The 17911-nt window shown below is 44.0% G+C and overlaps 1 protein-coding gene across 4 annotated transcripts in view; it reads right to left on the bottom strand.

Moving 5' to 3' along the window:
- ano10b (anoctamin 10b) overlaps nucleotides 1-17911 on the bottom strand; it is a 53953-nt gene that overhangs the window by 16509 nt on the left and 19533 nt on the right. For all 4 annotated transcript variants that reach the window (XR_011889235.1, XM_072279423.1, XM_072279422.1 and 1 more), the window contains exons 2-9: nucleotides 12347-12559; nucleotides 7724-7877; nucleotides 5521-5694; nucleotides 5311-5445; nucleotides 4147-4266; nucleotides 2302-2868; nucleotides 1520-1575; nucleotides 474-548 (exon numbers count right to left, since the gene is read on the bottom strand). Coding sequence is in view for 3 of the 4 variants with exons in the window: in XM_072279423.1 (XP_072135524.1) it covers nucleotides 474-548; nucleotides 1520-1575; nucleotides 2302-2868; nucleotides 4147-4266; nucleotides 5311-5445; nucleotides 5521-5694; nucleotides 7724-7877; nucleotides 12347-12388 (1323 nt within the window). In the remaining variant the exon portion in view is untranslated. The remainder of the gene's footprint in view (nucleotides 1-473; nucleotides 549-1519; nucleotides 1576-2301; nucleotides 2869-4146; nucleotides 4267-5310; nucleotides 5446-5520; nucleotides 5695-7723; nucleotides 7878-12346; nucleotides 12560-17911) is intronic.

Raw genomic sequence — 17911 nt, 5'->3', positions numbered from 1 at the left:
ATGCGTAAATTGAACATGTGCCTGATATACTGTAGGAATGCTTGCTTGCAATGTTCTTATCCTTTAATTCATTATAAAATAATTAAATTATAAATAATAATCTAAATGATAATAAATGTTTTATATTTTCAATCTTGCATTCAGTGCAGGAGTAATACCTTAGGACATTAGGACATATCTTTCAGGTTTTCAGAACAATAATCTCCTGATTCAGTGGTGGTGGCGGGGAAGCTAGTTATCTCAATATTTTGATTTGCTTTGAGGCTTCAGCTTTCATGCTTTTCACTCTGAATCTGATCAAGAAAAATGTATTTGGCATATTCCTGTTGGATGACACCATGAAGTTGATGGTTGATTTAAAGTGCTGGTCAAATTGGTTGATAATCATCCTTTCCAGGCTGTCATCCCCGTTACTTTCCAACTACATCGCAATTATAGTGCCCTGGACCTGAAGACCATTTGCAAATGCCTACCTTTCTGAGGAGGTTGAGGTCCTGGAGGTAGAAGGAGATGTAGAACAATGCGGAAAAGCAATTGACAAAGCGAAACTGAAAATGTAGAGCAATATTAATAGTTGTCCTTGGATTTTACATATTTTAATAGCAACACTAATTACTGAGAATATTTGAAACCTTTTTGATATTGTCTTTGAAACTTTTCCAATGGAGCTAACTTTATTTGATTCCATTATCAGATGGACTGACACCCCTTCTGTGTGTTAAGGGGTTAAATGTAAATAGAGTGTCAAGGAAGAGTGGTGACACAAATTGCTCATATTGGCTCAAAGTAGGTATGAGGCCTCAATGTGTGATCACAATGGTTGATTATCAGCTCAAGTATGCTGCATAGGGCTCACCTTCCATCAAAGTATTGGGTGCTCTTCTGCCACAGAATAGCGACAAGCACCACCTATCTGCAGCACTGACCATGAAATAGGAGCACGCACCATCAGACTGCTAGGTCTATCCATTTACTGCAGCTTTTGGTGAGACACCATTGCACTGAATGACAGTGCAAAGCTCAAGCCATAATTGTCCCTTGTGGATAGACAGCTGGCTGTGATCCAATTAACACACATAAAGTGCAAGAGGAGCTCATCAGCTCCAGTAGCATCTATAGAGAAGAATAAACAGTTGATATTTTGGGCTGAGACCCTTCATCTTTCATAGCTGTACGTTATGAATTCTTCTACTAAAATTAGCCATGAATGTTCTTGATGAAGGTTTTCAACCCGATACAGCCAGTGCTTATTCCTCCCCTTAGATGCTGCCTGACTCGCTGAGTTCTCCAGCATTTTGTGCGTCTTGGTCAAGATTTCCAGCATTTGCAGAATCTCTTGTGTTGGTGACCCAGTCAAGGTGGCAATTGACCTTGTTGGAAAGTTTAAGGAGGCCCCATCCTTGTCTTTGCAGCAGAATCTTGAACCAGCCTCCTTTGAAGAAGGGCATTCACAGCTGAGGTCACATCACTTAAAAACACTACAGATTTGGACATGTAGTGTGTGCTTAGGTACACTTACCACCAATACTTTGACTGTCAAATAGTTTTGGAAAGAGGATTCTAGTCGATGATTTTCTGGAAAAAAATGATGCAATATATTCTGTCAAAAAAATGTCCTCTAATTCTTCCATCCTTGTTAGCCTTTTTGTATCTTCACAGCTTTCATTCACACTAGTCACCACCATCAATCCCACCCCCTCAGCACAGTCATTGTTGCAATAGACAAGTTTTGGCACACAGTCACATGAGCAAATACCACCCAACTGGCAGGAGATGTTTGTTGGGAGTGCATTCCATTAGATAGCACAAACGGATCCTCTAGGTCCACCTAAGGTGGAGATTTGGCTCTCATTTGATGAGAAGGATGGCATTTTTGTCAAGGCAACACTCCCCCTGCACTGCAGTCTGCTGATTTGTTTAGGGAGGGAGCAGACGGCCTTCTGACTGGGAGCGGGTAGTGCTATCACAGAGTGGTGTCACCCAAGTACAATGCTGTCATTCTACCAACCCATTAGGATGTGCTGCCAATAGTTGGCTAGGAAAATCAGCAACATTTTAGGGATATTTAAGGAAGTATGGTGGCCCAGGAAACAAACAAGCCACATCCTGGAACTTTGCAGAGCTCCATTTCCTAGTCATGTTGCCAGATGAAGAGAGGTAGCACCTCTGTAGGAACAACATAACCCTGAAACCATTGATAGCTTGCCCAAAGGCTTCCTATAGAAGCAGGGGTTGTGGGCAGTGTGGCTTCTAGTAGTGCCACTTGAATGCAGTCTTCCTCAACTCTCAGCACAGCCTTACCCCATTCTGTAAGCATTTTGGCGACTGTTTTGTACCAGGCGTTGAGGACAGTGATGCAGAGAGTGTGAAGAATGCTTGGGATGTACAGCACACAGCTCCAATAGTTTTCACGTTCGCTGTAAAAGGCCTTGACCCAAGCTTCCATCCAGAAGAAAATAATCATTGTGCAGAGAGAAAAGGCGAGAAACAAACATAGGACTGGAACAGAAACAAGCCAAACTTTCACTTTACGCTTCCATGCGGGGTAATATGGCTGTTGGCGAAGGGTGATGGGGTTGGTACTCATTGGGCCTTCGTAACCCATACGGGGCTCCTCAAATTGACTGTTCATCTGCAGTGTGCCCCAAGTGTAGGATAGGACGAAGCTATGACGTTTCCACAACTCCATGATCACCGTTGACCAGATTATATTGAAAACCGAAAATAGGATGCATTTATCGACGGTGTCCATCGAGAGGGCAACCATCATGGCACCGAAGATCGCCATTGGTGCAAGTGAACAGGTGAAGAATTCCAGAAAACTGAAGTACATGGCGACAGAACCACCGTAATATCTGTAAATAGAATCTGTAAAGAAAAAAGTCACACAATAATGAGACAAGATTCAAGTTTATCATGTGTACATACAGTGGCCACTTCATTGCGTACCTTCTGTATCCAATAAATTGGCCAATGAGTGGATGTTTGTGGTCCTCTGCTGCTGTAACCCATTCACTTCAAGGTTTGACATGCGCAATCAGAAATGTTCTTCTGCACACCACTGTTGTAACATGGGGTTATTTGAGTTACTGTTGCTTTCCTGTCAGCTTGAACCAGTATGGCCTTTCTCCTCTGACCCCTCTCATTAACAAGGCAGTTTTGCCCATAGAACTGCCTCTCAGTGGGTGTTTCTTTTCATTTTTCACACCATTCTCTGTAAACTCTAGACTATTGTGTGTGAAAATCCCAGGAGATTAGCGATTTCTGAGATACTCAAATCTCCACCCATCTGGCACGAACAATTACTCCATGGTCAAAGTGACTTAGATCACATTTCTTCCCCATTCTGATGTTTGGTGTGAACAGCAAATGAACCCCTTGACCATGTCTGCATGCTCTTATGCATTGAGTTGCTGCCACATGATTGGCTGATTAGATATTTGCATTAACGAGAAGTGTACAGGTGTACCTAATAAAGTGGCCAATTAGTGTAGGTTCCTATAATTTATTGGTCATGTTGTCTGGATCTACATGACTGTGATGCTGCTGCAAACAAGATTTTCATAGAACCAGGACCTCACCATATTTGTACACATGGCAATAAACTTGAGAGCTATAATCAATGTCAAGTCCCATAATATATAGGATCCTTGCCCAAAACCACACTTCAAAAAAACTTAACTATAACCATTGTCATATCCCATTATATATTCAATCCTTGACATAACCCACAATATAGAGTCCCATCAAGTGTGTAGAACGTCTGGCAAGGAAAATGCAGTTTAATGCTTTACTTTCGTATTGGTATTTTATCAAGTTGAATGATTGAACTTACCCAGGAAAGTAAGTAAAAGGAAGAGAGAAAAACACACCAATTATTGCCAGGCAAGAGCAGTGAAACTAGTAAACATGAGCACTGGCAGTTGAGCAACTGTGAGTTTATGCCATAAGATCACATTAACTGGGATGAGAACAGAAACAGAGAGAGTTTGGATGAAGTCTAGACTTGTTGGTAAGGTGGGTTTTGAGAAGATTCTAGACATAGCTGGGAGGGCATCTTGAGCATCTGGCTGACAATATGTGGAGGGGTGGAAAGAAGGCTGGACTGACAGAACCAGTCCCGCTTCCTGACTTTGGTCTGCTCACCAACGGGTTGTAGAGTTAGCTTCCTGTGAGTATGCCAGTTTGATTCCAGCTCACTCAGCAGTTCCTCATGATGCAATGGATAGAAGGCATGCAGGATCTTGCTTTTCTGCAATCTGTGAACTAAAGCCAAACATGTTTGAGAACTGAGCACACAGGCACTAAATCAAAGCGGTCAAATGAAATTAAGTGAAGTTCTCCCTGTGGCTATAAAACTCTATAGCTCCTCTTCCTTAAGTACTTACATACAGTATATGGTTTCATTGCTCATCTGTATTTTGCATTATTACTTTTTAATGCACATTTTGTAGTCTTTTTTATATCACATTTTGTATTTTAAGGTATATATAACTGACTGAGCACCCTTGCAACAATAGTTTCCTTCAGGATAAATAAAGTTTTATCTTATCTTAGCTTATTTCCTCCAGATCATATTTCATTTAGGTTAAGGTGTCCCCCATTTTTTTTCCGATATCGCAGCTCGGATTGGTGGATCTTCTCTGCTCACTCACCAGCACACCAGTCTCCCTTTAGTTTCTCAGTGACCAGAATTAGGACACAATACTCAAGGTATTAATGGACCAGAGCAGCAGGCTATTGGACTAAACAATATGTTTTTATATTTCTCTTTTCTGCTGAATGTATTCTTGAGCATGCTCCTCAATTTACACTATTAAGTATGAAGAAAGCTTCATTTTGTGTTTCCAGACACACAAAAGATGCTGGAAATCTTGATCAAAATACACTAAATGCTGGAGGAACTTAACAGCTCAGTTTGTATCTGTGGAGTGAAAGGAGCAGTTGATGTTTCAAGCCAAAACCCTTCATCAGGATTGGGTCTTGGCCCAAAATGTTGACTGTCCACAGATTCTACCTGACCTGCCGAATTCCTCCAGCATTTTGAGAGTGTATTGATCATGTTTTCCAAGTTCTTTTGTTGGTTTTATTCTTGAGCTGACAGAAAGCACTTGCAATGCTGTTATTTTGTGTTGAATAAGAATTGTATGGCGTGGTCATTTCTCTGAATGAATGGCAACTGCAATGCACAGATCACCATTTCACTTCCAACATTTTTGTGTCATCCACTTTATGAAAGATGAAATAACTTGAATGGTATTTATATTTCAAAGAGTAAAAACACCTCTTTCTAATAGTCTTAGAACTTACAAATTGCTTCTCCTGGATAGAGGGTCTTTGTTGGATATCCTGGAATATACTCTTCATCCACGGCTTTTATGTTCTCCAGTGTTCGTAGAATGATGAACTGACGCTCGGCTAAAGTCAGAAATTCGTCAATGTTATCTGAAAGGAAGATATAGGAGTGAAAACATTGTACAACCACAAAGCAGTAGAAGTTTCTCAATGTGAAAATGATACCTGAGTTTTTAAAATTTCTTCTGTCCCTGTAGGAAAATGAGATCATGGAGCCATCTTTGTAGAGCTTGTAAAATCCAAGAACCTCAGCAGCCCTTAGGAGGACATGTTGAGATGCAGAAACAATGAGCATGTGCCCGTCGTCATCTTCACCAGGATGGACCATTAGTTCTGCACCTGCTCAAGGAAGGAGAGGGAGCTCATGGATACAAATGAAACTATTTTGTCTTGTTAGTCTTATCCTTTCAGAATCCCAGTGCTAGTGGCTTCCCTGTATGATGTCCGGAGGAAGTACAACAGGGAGGTCAGAGAGGCAGCTAACAGAAGAAATAAAAAGTGATGTGAAAGCAAAGTAATGCAACAAAGTGGTACATTCTACATTGCTTGATGTACACTGGCATGTCACCAAAATCTCTCACACATTTCTATAGACGGATGATGGAGAGCATTCTAACTGGTGACATCACAGCCTAGTTTGGAGGCTCCAATGTGCAGGACTGGGGAGAGTTGTAGACTCCATCACCTTCTTCAACGGCACAGCTCTCCTCACCATCAAGGGCATCTTCGAGAGGCAGTGCCTCAAAAAGGTAGCATCCATCATCGTGGACCTTCAGCATTTGGGACATGGCCTCTCCTCCTTACTTCCATCAGGAAGGAATACAGGAACCTAAAGACCCACACTCAACGATTCAGGAACAACTTCTTCCCCTCTGTCATCAAATTTATGAAAATTTTCTTTATTCCTTGGACCAAATTCATTATTTGTTTTTTTTGCACAGTTTATTTATTTTGTTGTACCTTTGCACTAGATTGCTGCCACAAAATACAAATTTCATGCCATATGATTCGGTGACTGATTGCGTACATAACTGAGTGGGGTATAGAAAGACAGAAAGGAAATTGAGAGACTGAAGGAAGAAATGGGACACAGAATGAGAGGTGTGAAATAGTGAGTGAGAAAGAAAATAAATGGAAATGAGGAGTAGCAATGGAAAGAGGAAATAGAATGAGAGAAAAGGAGCATCTTTGGAGGAAACGTATGCACTGGATATTTTCATTAATAAAAGAGACAGAGTGAATATGAAGGAAGAGTGCTATAATGTGGAGTGACTCAGCTGTCAAGACATGCACATGACCATCATGAGTGAGAGAAATAGAAAAAGTCTACACATTGATTTCTGCTAATCCTTGCCTTTTGACACGTCCGTAGAAGCTTTTACAAGCGTTTTTTTGTAAACACAAGAGATTCTGCAGATGCTGGAAATACAGAGCACACACACAAAATGCAAGGGGAATTCAGCAAGCCAGGAAGGATCTATGGAGGGGAATAAACAGTTGGCATTTCAGGCCATTACCCTTCATCAGGACTCGTGTTTCTTGTTGGCCTTCTGTTGCATTCTTTATCAATCTCTTCATCCTCTTCTGCTGAATTTTGATATTCTCCCAATCCTCAAGACTGCTGAATTTTACCTATCCCCTTTTTTCTTGATTCAGTACGACCTTTAACTTCTCTTGCTGAACGTAATCACTTTTCGACTTGCTTTCTTTTCTTCTTTGAGGATGTATATAACTTGTAAACCACACATTATTTTGTCAAATGTTAGTCATTATTGGTCCAATGTTATGTCTTTCAAAGTACCATAGACAAATCACGTCTCATGTCTGTGCTGTTTACATTCTTCAGATTTAAGGTCTTGGTTTCAGATTGAACTAAACCATTTCAAATCTTTGTAGTTACAAAGGGTCTTTTGACTTGAAACATTAACTCTGTTTCTCTTTCCACAGATACTGCCTGACCAGTGTGTGCTTCAGATTTCCAGCATCTACTGCTTTTATTTTAATTCCAGTCAATGCGAGGGACCTGACATGCTGTCGATTGTCTACACACTGAGTGAGGCAAGCTATGACAACTCCACACAGGCATTAAAGACTCATCACTAGTTTACAAAAGCAGACACTGAACAAAAATAATCATTCCCTTCCACTCACACATGATTGGAGCACTCTCAGCACTGGGAGGTGGGGTTGGGCAAGAAGGTGTTCACTCATGCACAGGAGGTAGATGAAGGCCAAACACTCACTCAGAGTCCCTCCACTGACCCAGCCGCGGAGAAAAGGTCAGTCTCCAAAGAGGTACAATCTTGATTAAACATGGAATTTTGGGAGTGGTGTTTATTGACTAGAGATTAATCAACTATTTTCATACCACCAGCGGCCTTCTCGGCCTGGATCCTGGCCATTAGCCATCGTTTGGTTTCCATGTTGACGTCCTCATTCATCTCCAAAGCGACCAGAGGCTGCACTGGTCGGGATATACAGCACTTACACGTGAGTCTGGTCCAAGAGCCCATGACTGCCAGCTCCAGGGGAAAGAATGCAGAGAGTTAACTGACCAGAGCATACTAACCATTGCCATCAGTCAAAGAAATACAGTGCAGACTAGAGTGTATACAATAATCTCTCCATGATAACACTATATGTACATATGAGTGAAGCTGTTAGTTTCACACAATGTTTTAATGATAGGCAGGCAGTTTCTGTTTGAAAGATCTATGATGTTTGTAGTTGTATACCAAAGCTAACATCAATCATAACGGTATTATCAGTTTGACCCGGTGACTGTTCTGAAAATAGTTTTGGGATGCAGGGAGAAAGAGGTTACAGAGATACCATTTGTTTTGTGCATTAGTTATTGATGTGTTCCTGCCTCTTGGCCCAACACTTTTGTGGAATTGACCTGATATCAAGTCCTCCTCGAACCCTGGTGATAAATTGAACAAAAGGCCACTGATGCAGCTGTCGCTATGGTAATAAGGAAGCAGTGGGGGACCTCTGCCAGCCCTCATTTCACAGTGATGAATCGCAGTTCAAATTCTGGATCATTTTTCACGGCTGCCTAAGCGTTGGACGCACACAGGTGGTGCGTCCAATTAGCAGCTGATGTGGCGGATAGCTGTTGCTCCGGCTGTACTTTCCCGCTGAGCTGACAAAGTGGAGGAGGTATATCATTCGTCCTCTCTCCCTGGTGTTACTCCAAACCTTTGGAGGGTGACAAGAGATCGGAAGCCTCTCTGGGTTTTGATTTACTGTTGTTGATTTTTTGAAAAATTTTATTTAGAGATACAGTTTCTAACAGGCCTTTCAAGCCTATCGAGACCAGGCAGCCCACTTACACTCATGTGGCCAATTAACCTCAATGAACACAAGAGATTCTGCAGATGCTGGAAATCCAGAGCAGCACACACAAAATGCTGGAAGAATCCAGCAGGTCAGGCAGTATTTATGGAAATGAATAAACAGTTGACGTTTCAGGCCGAGACTCTTCATCAGGACTGGAAAGGAAGGGGGAAAAGCCAGAATTAAGAGATGGAGGAGAGGAGAAGGACTAGCTAGAAGGAAACAGGTGAAGCCAGGTGGGTGGGAAAGGTAAAGGGATAGAGAAGAAGGATAGGAGAGGAGTGTAGACTATGGTAGAAATGGAAGAAGGTGGGGCACCAGAGGGAGGTGATAGGCAGGTGAGAAGAGGTAAGAGGCCAGAGTGAGGAATAGAAGAAGGGAGGAGGGAGGGGGAATTCTTTTTATTGGAAGAAGAAATTGATCTTCATGCAATCAGGTTGGAGGCTACCTAGATGGAATATCAGGTGTTGCTCCTCCACCCAGAGGAATGGCCTTGTTGTGACAAAAGAGGAGACCATGGACCGCATGCTGGGATGGGAATAGGGATAGGAATGAAAATGTTTGGGAAATTATGTGTTGGGCAGATGGAGTGAAGGTGCTTGACAAAGTGGTCCCCAGTTTCTCACCAATTTAGAGGAGGCTACATCAGGAGCACTGGATACAATAGACAAACCCCAACAGATTTGCAGGTGAAGTGTTGCCTCACCTGGAAGGACTGTTTGGAGCCCTGGATGGAGGTGAAGGAGGAGGTGAATGGGCAGGTGTAGCATTTCTGTTGCTTGCAGAGGTAAGTGCCAGGAGGGAGATTGGTATGGAGGGTTGAGCGGACAAAGGAGTCACACAGAGAGCAATTCCTGCAGAAGGCAGAGATGCGAAGAGGTAAAGATGCGTTTGGTGTTAGCATCCCATTGAAGATAGTGGATGTTGTGGAGGATGATTAGTTGGATGTGGAGTCTCATGGGGTTGTAGGTGAGGACAAGAAAAGAAAAACTCCGTCCCTGTTAAGGCGGTGGAAAGATTGGGTGAGCACGGATATCCGGGAAATGAAGGAGATGTGGATGAGGGCAACAGCAATAGTGGAGGAAGGGAAATCCCGTTCTTTGAAAAAGGAGGACATCTTTGATGTCCTGGAAAGGGAAGCCTCCTCCTGAGAATCGATGTAGCAAAGATGAAGGAACTGGGAAAAGAGAATATCATTTTTTACAGGAGACAGGGAGGGAAGAGGTATAATCAAGATAACTATGGGAATCAGTAGGTTTATGAAAAATGTCATTTGACAGTTTGTCTCCAGAGATGGAGATAGAGAGATCAAGAAAGGGGAGGAAGGTGTCAGAGATGGACCAAGTGAATTTATGGGCAGGGTGGAAGTATTCCCCAAGGAAAGCTTGGAACATGGACTGTTCTACATAGCCAATGAAAAGCCAGCCATAGCTAGGGCCCATATGGGTGCCCATGGCTACCCCTCGAGTCTGGAGAAAGTGGGAGGAGCCAAAGGAGAAATCATTGAGAGTGAGGACCAGTTCTGCCAGTTGGAGGAGGATGCTGTCGAAGGGGAACTGGTTGGGTCTTTTATTGAGAAAGGAGTGGAGTTTTAAAGCCTTCATGATGGGGGATAGGGAGTGGACATCCATGGTGAAAATGAAGCAGCCAGGGCCAGGGAACTGAGATCGAGAGCATGTGAAGTGTTGCGGATGTAGATGGGAAGGGACTGAACGAAGGGGGATAGAATAGAGTCGAGGTTTGCAGATGTTTAGTAGGGCAGGAGAGGCCAGAGACAATGGGCCTACCCAGACAGTTTGGTTTGTGGATCTTGAGCAGGAGGTCGAAATGAGCAGCGCCGGGTAAGGCAACTATGATCTTGGTGGCAGTGGATGAGAGCTCTCCAGAGCTGATGAGGTCAGTGATGGTGTCAGAGACAATTTTCTGATGGTCCGGGGTGGGGTCCATTTCAAGGATTGGCAGGAAGACTGTGAGGGGATCCAGGAGTGCCCCTATTAACTGTTTGAAGAGAGACAAAGAGAGACATTTATCATTGATGGTTTGTTTGGAAAGGAGAGAGAGACAGAGTTATTTACCACCGATATGTTGCTTTTGGAAAAGAGAGAGAGAGACGAAGATTAACAGTTGGACTGTCACTTTAAGGCATTGGAAGTAACTTCGGATTTTTACTGAGCTGGAATTGGAGACAGCACCGAGCAGCTCGAAGGTTGCTATGGTGATCAAAGGCAAATTGTTGATATTTCTTCAAGGACTTGTTGCCTGCTTGTGCACTCCTTTACAGACAAAGGAAGGAGGGACTCTTTGAATGGCAGGTGATGCTGAGCCTGGTGAAATAAATGGGAGGTCAGATGATACAGACCTCAGACTCATGATCTGGACGCTGAATGAGCATTGTTGTGCCCGCAGAGAAAGTGGGTTTTGGAGGATCGATCAGGCGGATTGATCCAAGTTGCTATTCCAGTTTGAGGAGAAGGGGTTGACTGGTGGGGAGTTGTCTATGTGTCCACCCTCGCCTGGGTGATAGCTCCACCACAGAAGACTGGTCCCCCTGGTTAAAGTCACATCGGTGACTTGTAAATGATTTCGGAGGACGACGAGAAGATCGACGGCGTCAGCTCACCTGAAGACTCAACTCACTCTCTCTCTCTCTCTCTCTCTCTCCATCACTACTCAACTAAATACCACGAACTGAACTGAACTGAACTTTACTCTACATCGTAAGACTGTATCTTTTTACCCCTAGACTTAAAGTAGCTTGGTTTTTTCATACATATATATTCCATACTTATATTGCATAGTTACTAATAAATATTATTAGTTTATAGCAATACTGGACTCCAAAGTGTTTTCCATCTCTGCTGGTTCTTTATCCCCGTCACAGGGTACGTGGCAAAGACATACCTGAGAGTGTCCGCCTGGCCTCAGCAAGGTAGAGGTCAGTCCTCTGGGAGTTGCCCCCCCGGTCTACTAACCTGTACGTTAGTGGGAGGAAATCGGAGCAGCCTGAGGAAATCCGTGCCCTGGGGAGAACAAACAAACCCTTCCAGGCAGTGGCAGAATGAACATGGTCACCGGCGCTGTAATAGTGTTACGCTAAACGCCACATAACCATGTCCACACCAAAACCTTTCTCAGCCCCAAACTTTCATCCCAGTCTCTAAATGTCACGTAATCATATCCACGCCAGAACTTTTCTCAGCCCCAAACTTTCATCCCAGTCTCTAAACGCCACAAAACCATGTCCACACCAAAACCTTTCTCAGCCCCAAACTTTCATCCCAGTCTCTAAACCTGGAATTCTCTGGGAAAGACTGTGGGGTAGATATTGGAGGAAAAGAATAGAGCTTGCATCTAAAACTATACAAGATAATTTGTAATAAGTAGCCGAGGGCCCAAATGCTAACATTCTAATACAGGATCACCAGCAGGTCACCAGTTAAGTGATTGGCCAGATACTGTCCACCAACAAACAGCTTCTAGGCAGTGTGAGGAGTGGCAAGTCTGTTACTAAATATATCGAAGAGGTGTTTGCTGACAACTCTAGTGGAATATAACTTTGATAGAAATTTATTTCTACAGAAAGTCAAAGTGAAGGCAGACAAGGAAGTACGGCATTTGAATTCCAACCAGTTAGTACAAAAGTAAGCCTTACCTGCTGGGGTGTGGATTTCAGGTGGAATCCTAATCGCAGCATAACAGGGGAAGGCCACTGTGGGTGAGCAGCGTTGTCAACTGCATTCTTCCATCCAATAACAAGATGCTGCTTTGCTTCTATCAACACGTCCAGGGTAAATGCAAACAGGTTCGACAATTTTTTTGAAATGTTGTCGCTGCTTTTCCGATCACTGGATCAGTGCAAACTCTCCTAAGTGAACAAGAGGGAAGACTTAAATACAAGGATCTCCAGATGCTGGACATCTTGAGCAACACACACAAAATGCTGGAAGAACTCACAAGCGAGGCGGATCTTGGAGAGGAAGTACAGGATGAGAGGGCACACAGGAGTGAGATATGCCAACTAGTGGAGTGGTGCCGCAGCAACAACCTGGCTCTCAACGCCTGTAAGAAGAAAGAGCTGATTGTGGACCTCAGGAAGGGTAAGATGAAGAAGCACATACCAATCCTCATAGAGGGATCAGAAGTGGAGAGAGTGAGCAGCTTCAAGTTCCTCGGTGTCAAGGTCTCCGAAGATCTAACCTGGTCCCAACATATCGATGTAGTTATAAAGAAGGCAAGACAGCAGCTATACTTTATTAGGAGTTTGAAGAGATTTGGCATGTCAACAAATACACTCAAAAACTTCTATAGTTGTACTGTGGAGAGCATTCGGACAGGCTGCATCACTGTCTGGTATGGAGGGGCTACTGCACAGGACCGAAAGAAGCTGCAGAAGGTTGTAAATCTAGTCAGCTCCATCTTGGGCACTAGCCTACAAAGTACCCAGGACATCTTTAGGGAGCGGTGTCTCAGAAAGGCAGCGTCCATTATTAAGGACCTCCAGCACCCAGGACATGCCCTTTTCTCACTGTTACCATCAGGTAGGAGATACAGAAGCCTGAAGGCGCACACTCAGTGATTCAGGAACAGCTTCTTCCCCTCTGCCATCCGATTCCTAAATGGACATTGAAGCTTCGGACACTACCTCACCTTTTTTAATATCCAGTATTTCTGTTTTTACACATTTTTTAAAATCTATTCAATATATGTAATTGACTTGCTTGTTTACTTATTATGTTTTATTTTATTTATCATTTTTTTCTCTCTCTCTCTGCTAAATTATGTATTGCATTGAATTGCTGCTGCTAAGTTAACAAACTTCATGTCACATGCCGGTGAGAATAAACCTGATTCTGATTCTGAATAAACAGCTGACTAGCCAGCTGACACCCTTCATCAGGACTGGAAAGGAAAGGGTAAGAAGCCAGAATGAAAAGGTGAGCTCTATTGTTCTATCCAATGCCAAGAAGTTGAATTGCTCCTATCAAATCCGAACGGGTTTGACAATTTTTTCTTTTGGAACGTTGCAGTTTTTCCTGCCCCAGGCTCAGTGCTCCTTCCCAGGGGAGGGGAAGGAGTACAGGCTGGGAGGTGATGGATAAAACAAGGTGAGGGGGAAGGTGGGTGGGTGGGGGAGGGAGATGAAGGAAGAAGCTGGGTGGTGATAGGTGGAAGAGGGAAAGGGCTGATGAGGGAGGAAACTGAAGAAAGGGAAGGAAGAGGAGAACCTTAGGGTGGATATGGACAACTGAGGAGAAGAGAACGGATGAGAGATAACCAGAATGCTGAAGGGAAAAAGAGAAGGAAAGAGGGGCAGAGTAACATAGAAACATAGAAAATAGGTGCAGGAGTAGGCCATTCGGCCCTTCGAGCCTGCACCGCCATTTATTATGATCATGGCTGATCATCCAACTCAGAACCCCGCCCCAGCTTTCCCTCCATACCCCCTGACCCCCGTAGCCACAAGGGCCATATCTAACTCCCTCTTAAATATAGCCAATGAACTGGCCTCAACTGTCTCCTGTGGCAGAGAATTCCACAGATTCACCACTCCCTGTGTGAAGAAGTTTTTCCTAATCTCGGTCCTAAAAGGCTTCCCCTCTATCCTCAAACTGTGGCCCTCGTTCTGGACTTCCTCAACATCGGGAACAATCTTCCTGCATCTAGCCTGTCCAATCCCTTTAGGATCTTATACGTTTCAATCAGATCCCCCCTCAATCTTCTAAATTCCAACGAGTACAAGCCCAGTTCATCCAGTCTTTCTTCATGTGGAAGTCCTGCCATCCCAGGAATCAATCTGGTGAACCTTCTTTGTACTCCCTCTATGGCAAGGATGTCTTTCCTCAGATTAGGGGACCAAAACTGCACACAATACTCCAGGTGTGGTCTCACTAAGGCCTTGAACAACTGCAGTAGTACCTCCCTGCTCCTGTACTCGAATCCTCTCGCTATAAATGCCAGCATACCATTCGCCTTTTTCACCGCCTGCCGTACCTGCATGCCCACTTTCAATGACTGGTGTATAATGACACCCAGGTCTCGTTGCACCTCCCCTTTTCCTAATCGGCCACCATTCAGATAATAATCTGTTTTCCTATTTTTGCCACCAAGGTGGATAACTTCACATTTATTCACATTAAATTGCATCTGCCATGAATTTGCCCACTCACCCAACCTATCCAAGTCACCCTGCATCCTCTTAGCATTCTCCTCACAGCTAACACTGCCACCCAGCTTCGTGTCATCCGCAAACTTGGAGTAATTACTATAAGTTAGAGAAATTGATGTTCATGCCATCAGGTTGGAGGATACCCAGGCAGAAGATAAGGTGTTGCACCTCCAACCTGAATTCAACCTCATCATGGAGTAGAGGTGGTCTTGGAAAGACATGTCAGATTAGCAATAGAAAGTTGAATAGAAATAGATAACCACAGAGAGATTCTGCCTTTTGCAACAGACAAAGGAAAGGAGCTCAACAAAGGAGTCTTCTAGTCTGCATTGGGTCTCAATGGCATAGAGGAGTTTGCACCAAATACCAGTGCCAGTGACTTCGCTTTAAGTGTCCAGAGCAACTGGTCCTGAACGGAGGTGAGGGAAGAGTTGCAGGGGCATGTGTAGCACTTGTGTTTACCGGGATAAGTGCCGGGGAGATCAGTGGGAGGGATGAACGGACAAGGGAATCGCATGGGCAGTATTCCCTATGGAAAGCAGAGAGTGGGGAGGGGAAGAGGGAAAGGTGTATTTAGTGGTAGGATCCCAATGGGGATGGTAGTAGTTTCAGAGAATATTGCGTCGGATGCAGAAGATCATGGGATGGTAGATAAGGAAAAGGGAATCCTATCGCTGTTCTGATGACAGGGAGGATGTGGTGAGGGCAGATGTGTCAGAAATGGAGGAGACTCGTCTGAGGGCAGCATCGACGGTGATGGGAGGGAATCCCATTCATTGAAAGAAGAGGACATCTCAGGTGTTCTAGAATGGGAAGTCTCACCCTGGGAACAGATGTGGCAGAGACAGAGGAACTGCGAGATGTAATTACATTTTTACAAGTGACAGAGCGGGATGGGGTATAGTCAAAGTAACTGGCAGAGTTAGTACGTTTGTAAAAGATGTCAGTGGGTAGTCTGCTTGTAGGAATGAAGACAGAGAGATTGAGAAAGGGAAGAGAGGTGTCAGAGATGGGCTAGTATAGTTGTGGGCAGGATGTAAGTTGCAGGCAAAGTTGATGAACACAGACGGCTGCAGGAAGCAGCATCAATGAGGTGTAGAAAAAGTTGGGAAACATTACCAGTGTAGATGTAGAACATGGACTGTTCCACGTAATTGATGAAAAGGCAGGTATAACGGGGGCCCACACAGTTACCTATTGCGACACCCTTTGAGAAAGTAGGAGGAGCCAGATGAGAAATTGTTGAGGATAGGACTAGTTCTATCAGACAGAGAGGGTGATGGTGGAGGGGAACTAGTTAGGTCTGTTGTCTAGAAAGAAGCAGAGAGTTTAAAGTCTACCAGATGGAGGATGGACGTGTACAGGGACTGGGTGCCCATAGTGAAAATAAAGCAATCAGGGTTATCGAGAGATGAAAATGACTGAAGGGATGTAGGTGGCAAGGGACTGAACCTGGTGGTGGGGTGGGGGAACAGAATGGAGTCAAGTTATGTAGATACAAATTCAGTGGGGCAGGAGCAACCAGAAACAATGAACCTAGCAGAACAGCTGGGTAAGATTTAGAAATGAGTAGCGCAGAGTACAGGGACTTTGGGGTTGGCGGCAGTGGATGGGAGGTCTCCAGAGTTGATGAGGTTGGTGGTGGTATGGGAGACGATGGCCTGATGCTACTTAGTGGGGTCCTGCTCAAGGGGTAAGTAAGAGGAGGTGTCTGAGAGCTGCCGTCTGTCCTCGGAAAGGTGGAGATCAGTCCTAGTACTCCCCTTGTCGGTGGGTTTGATGGTGATGTTCGGATTGGTGTGGTTTATGAAGAACACTTAGACAACTATAATGAATACTGATTACAACCGATGTCCTTAGGTTGCTTGCAAGCTACCAATGGAGGCAATAATTTTGCTCATGAAGAATCTGCTCCAAGATGGAAGCAGGTGTTAGTTAGTTGTGCTCAGTATCCTGCTATCGGGAAGCAATTCATCAAGGAGATGTTTCTCAGCATGAAACGCGGACTGACCCTTTCATTCCATAAATGCTGCCTGGCCTGTTGAGTTCCTCAAGTCTATCATGTTATGTAATACTGTAAATACATGGCCTCATGGCAATTCTGTCAATTCCGCTGCAGACTTCTAAAATTATCACCTGAACCAGAGACTGTAAGGACCTACGCCTTGACAGCTATTATAACTGTGCTTAATCTGCCCCTTTATCTTCAGCAACCCAGCCACCCAAAACAAAGTAACATTGCCATAAGGAAATGGACAATTCGTCAGTGGTCTCTCACAGACAACCCTCAACCAACCAGAGCTGCAGGGAGTTCTCAGAATTTGCAACGCCCTGTGAAAAGGCTCCTGGCTTCGCTTCTAGAACACACCAGGACAGGTTCAGTGAAAATGCGTAAGCGAACCAGGACTGCAAACTTGACACATTCCTGGAGTGGAAATTCTACCACAGCCCAAAGCCAAGGTCCGATGGAAAACCTGCAACTAAAGGGAGATGCTGGGTGGAAACAACATGGGGGAACACAGAATGCAACAAACAAAAATTTTAAAAAACCAGAAAATATTGGAAATCTGAAACACAAACAGTCAGCGGATTGAGCAGCATCTGTGGAAAGAGAAAAAGAGTTAACATTTCCTGTTTGTCAGTTTGAAACGTGCAGCAATTTCAAATAACCTGCCTTTCTGGTTTAAATCAATACTAATAAGCATCCAGAACATTCTCTTCATTTTTTCTTTCCTTCATCTGCTGCTTGATAGGCTGAATTCTTCCATCAGTTCAGAATTTGTACCAGCAGTGATTTGCAACTCCAATGTGCGTGCCTTCAAACCAGCATGGCTTTTAGTTCCTTTATTCTTTCTCCCACTTCTCTGCTTTCATAGACACAAGGGATTCTAGAAATGCTGGAAATCTAGAGCAACATAACAAAATGCTGGAAGAACTCAGCAGGTCAGGCAGCACCTGTGGTGAGTAATAAATGGTTGACATCTTGGGCCTGATGAAGGGCGTTGGCCCGAAATGTCAACTGTTTATTCCTTTCCATAGATGCTGCCAGAC

The sequence above is a fragment of the Mobula birostris genome, chromosome 15 (genome assembly GCF_030028105.1).
Source record: "Mobula birostris isolate sMobBir1 chromosome 15, sMobBir1.hap1, whole genome shotgun sequence".
Classification (NCBI taxonomy): Eukaryota; Metazoa; Chordata; class Chondrichthyes; order Myliobatiformes; family Myliobatidae; genus Mobula; species Mobula birostris.
Note: the sequence above shows the minus strand (reverse complement) of the source record. Positions and strands in the feature narration are given on the sequence as shown.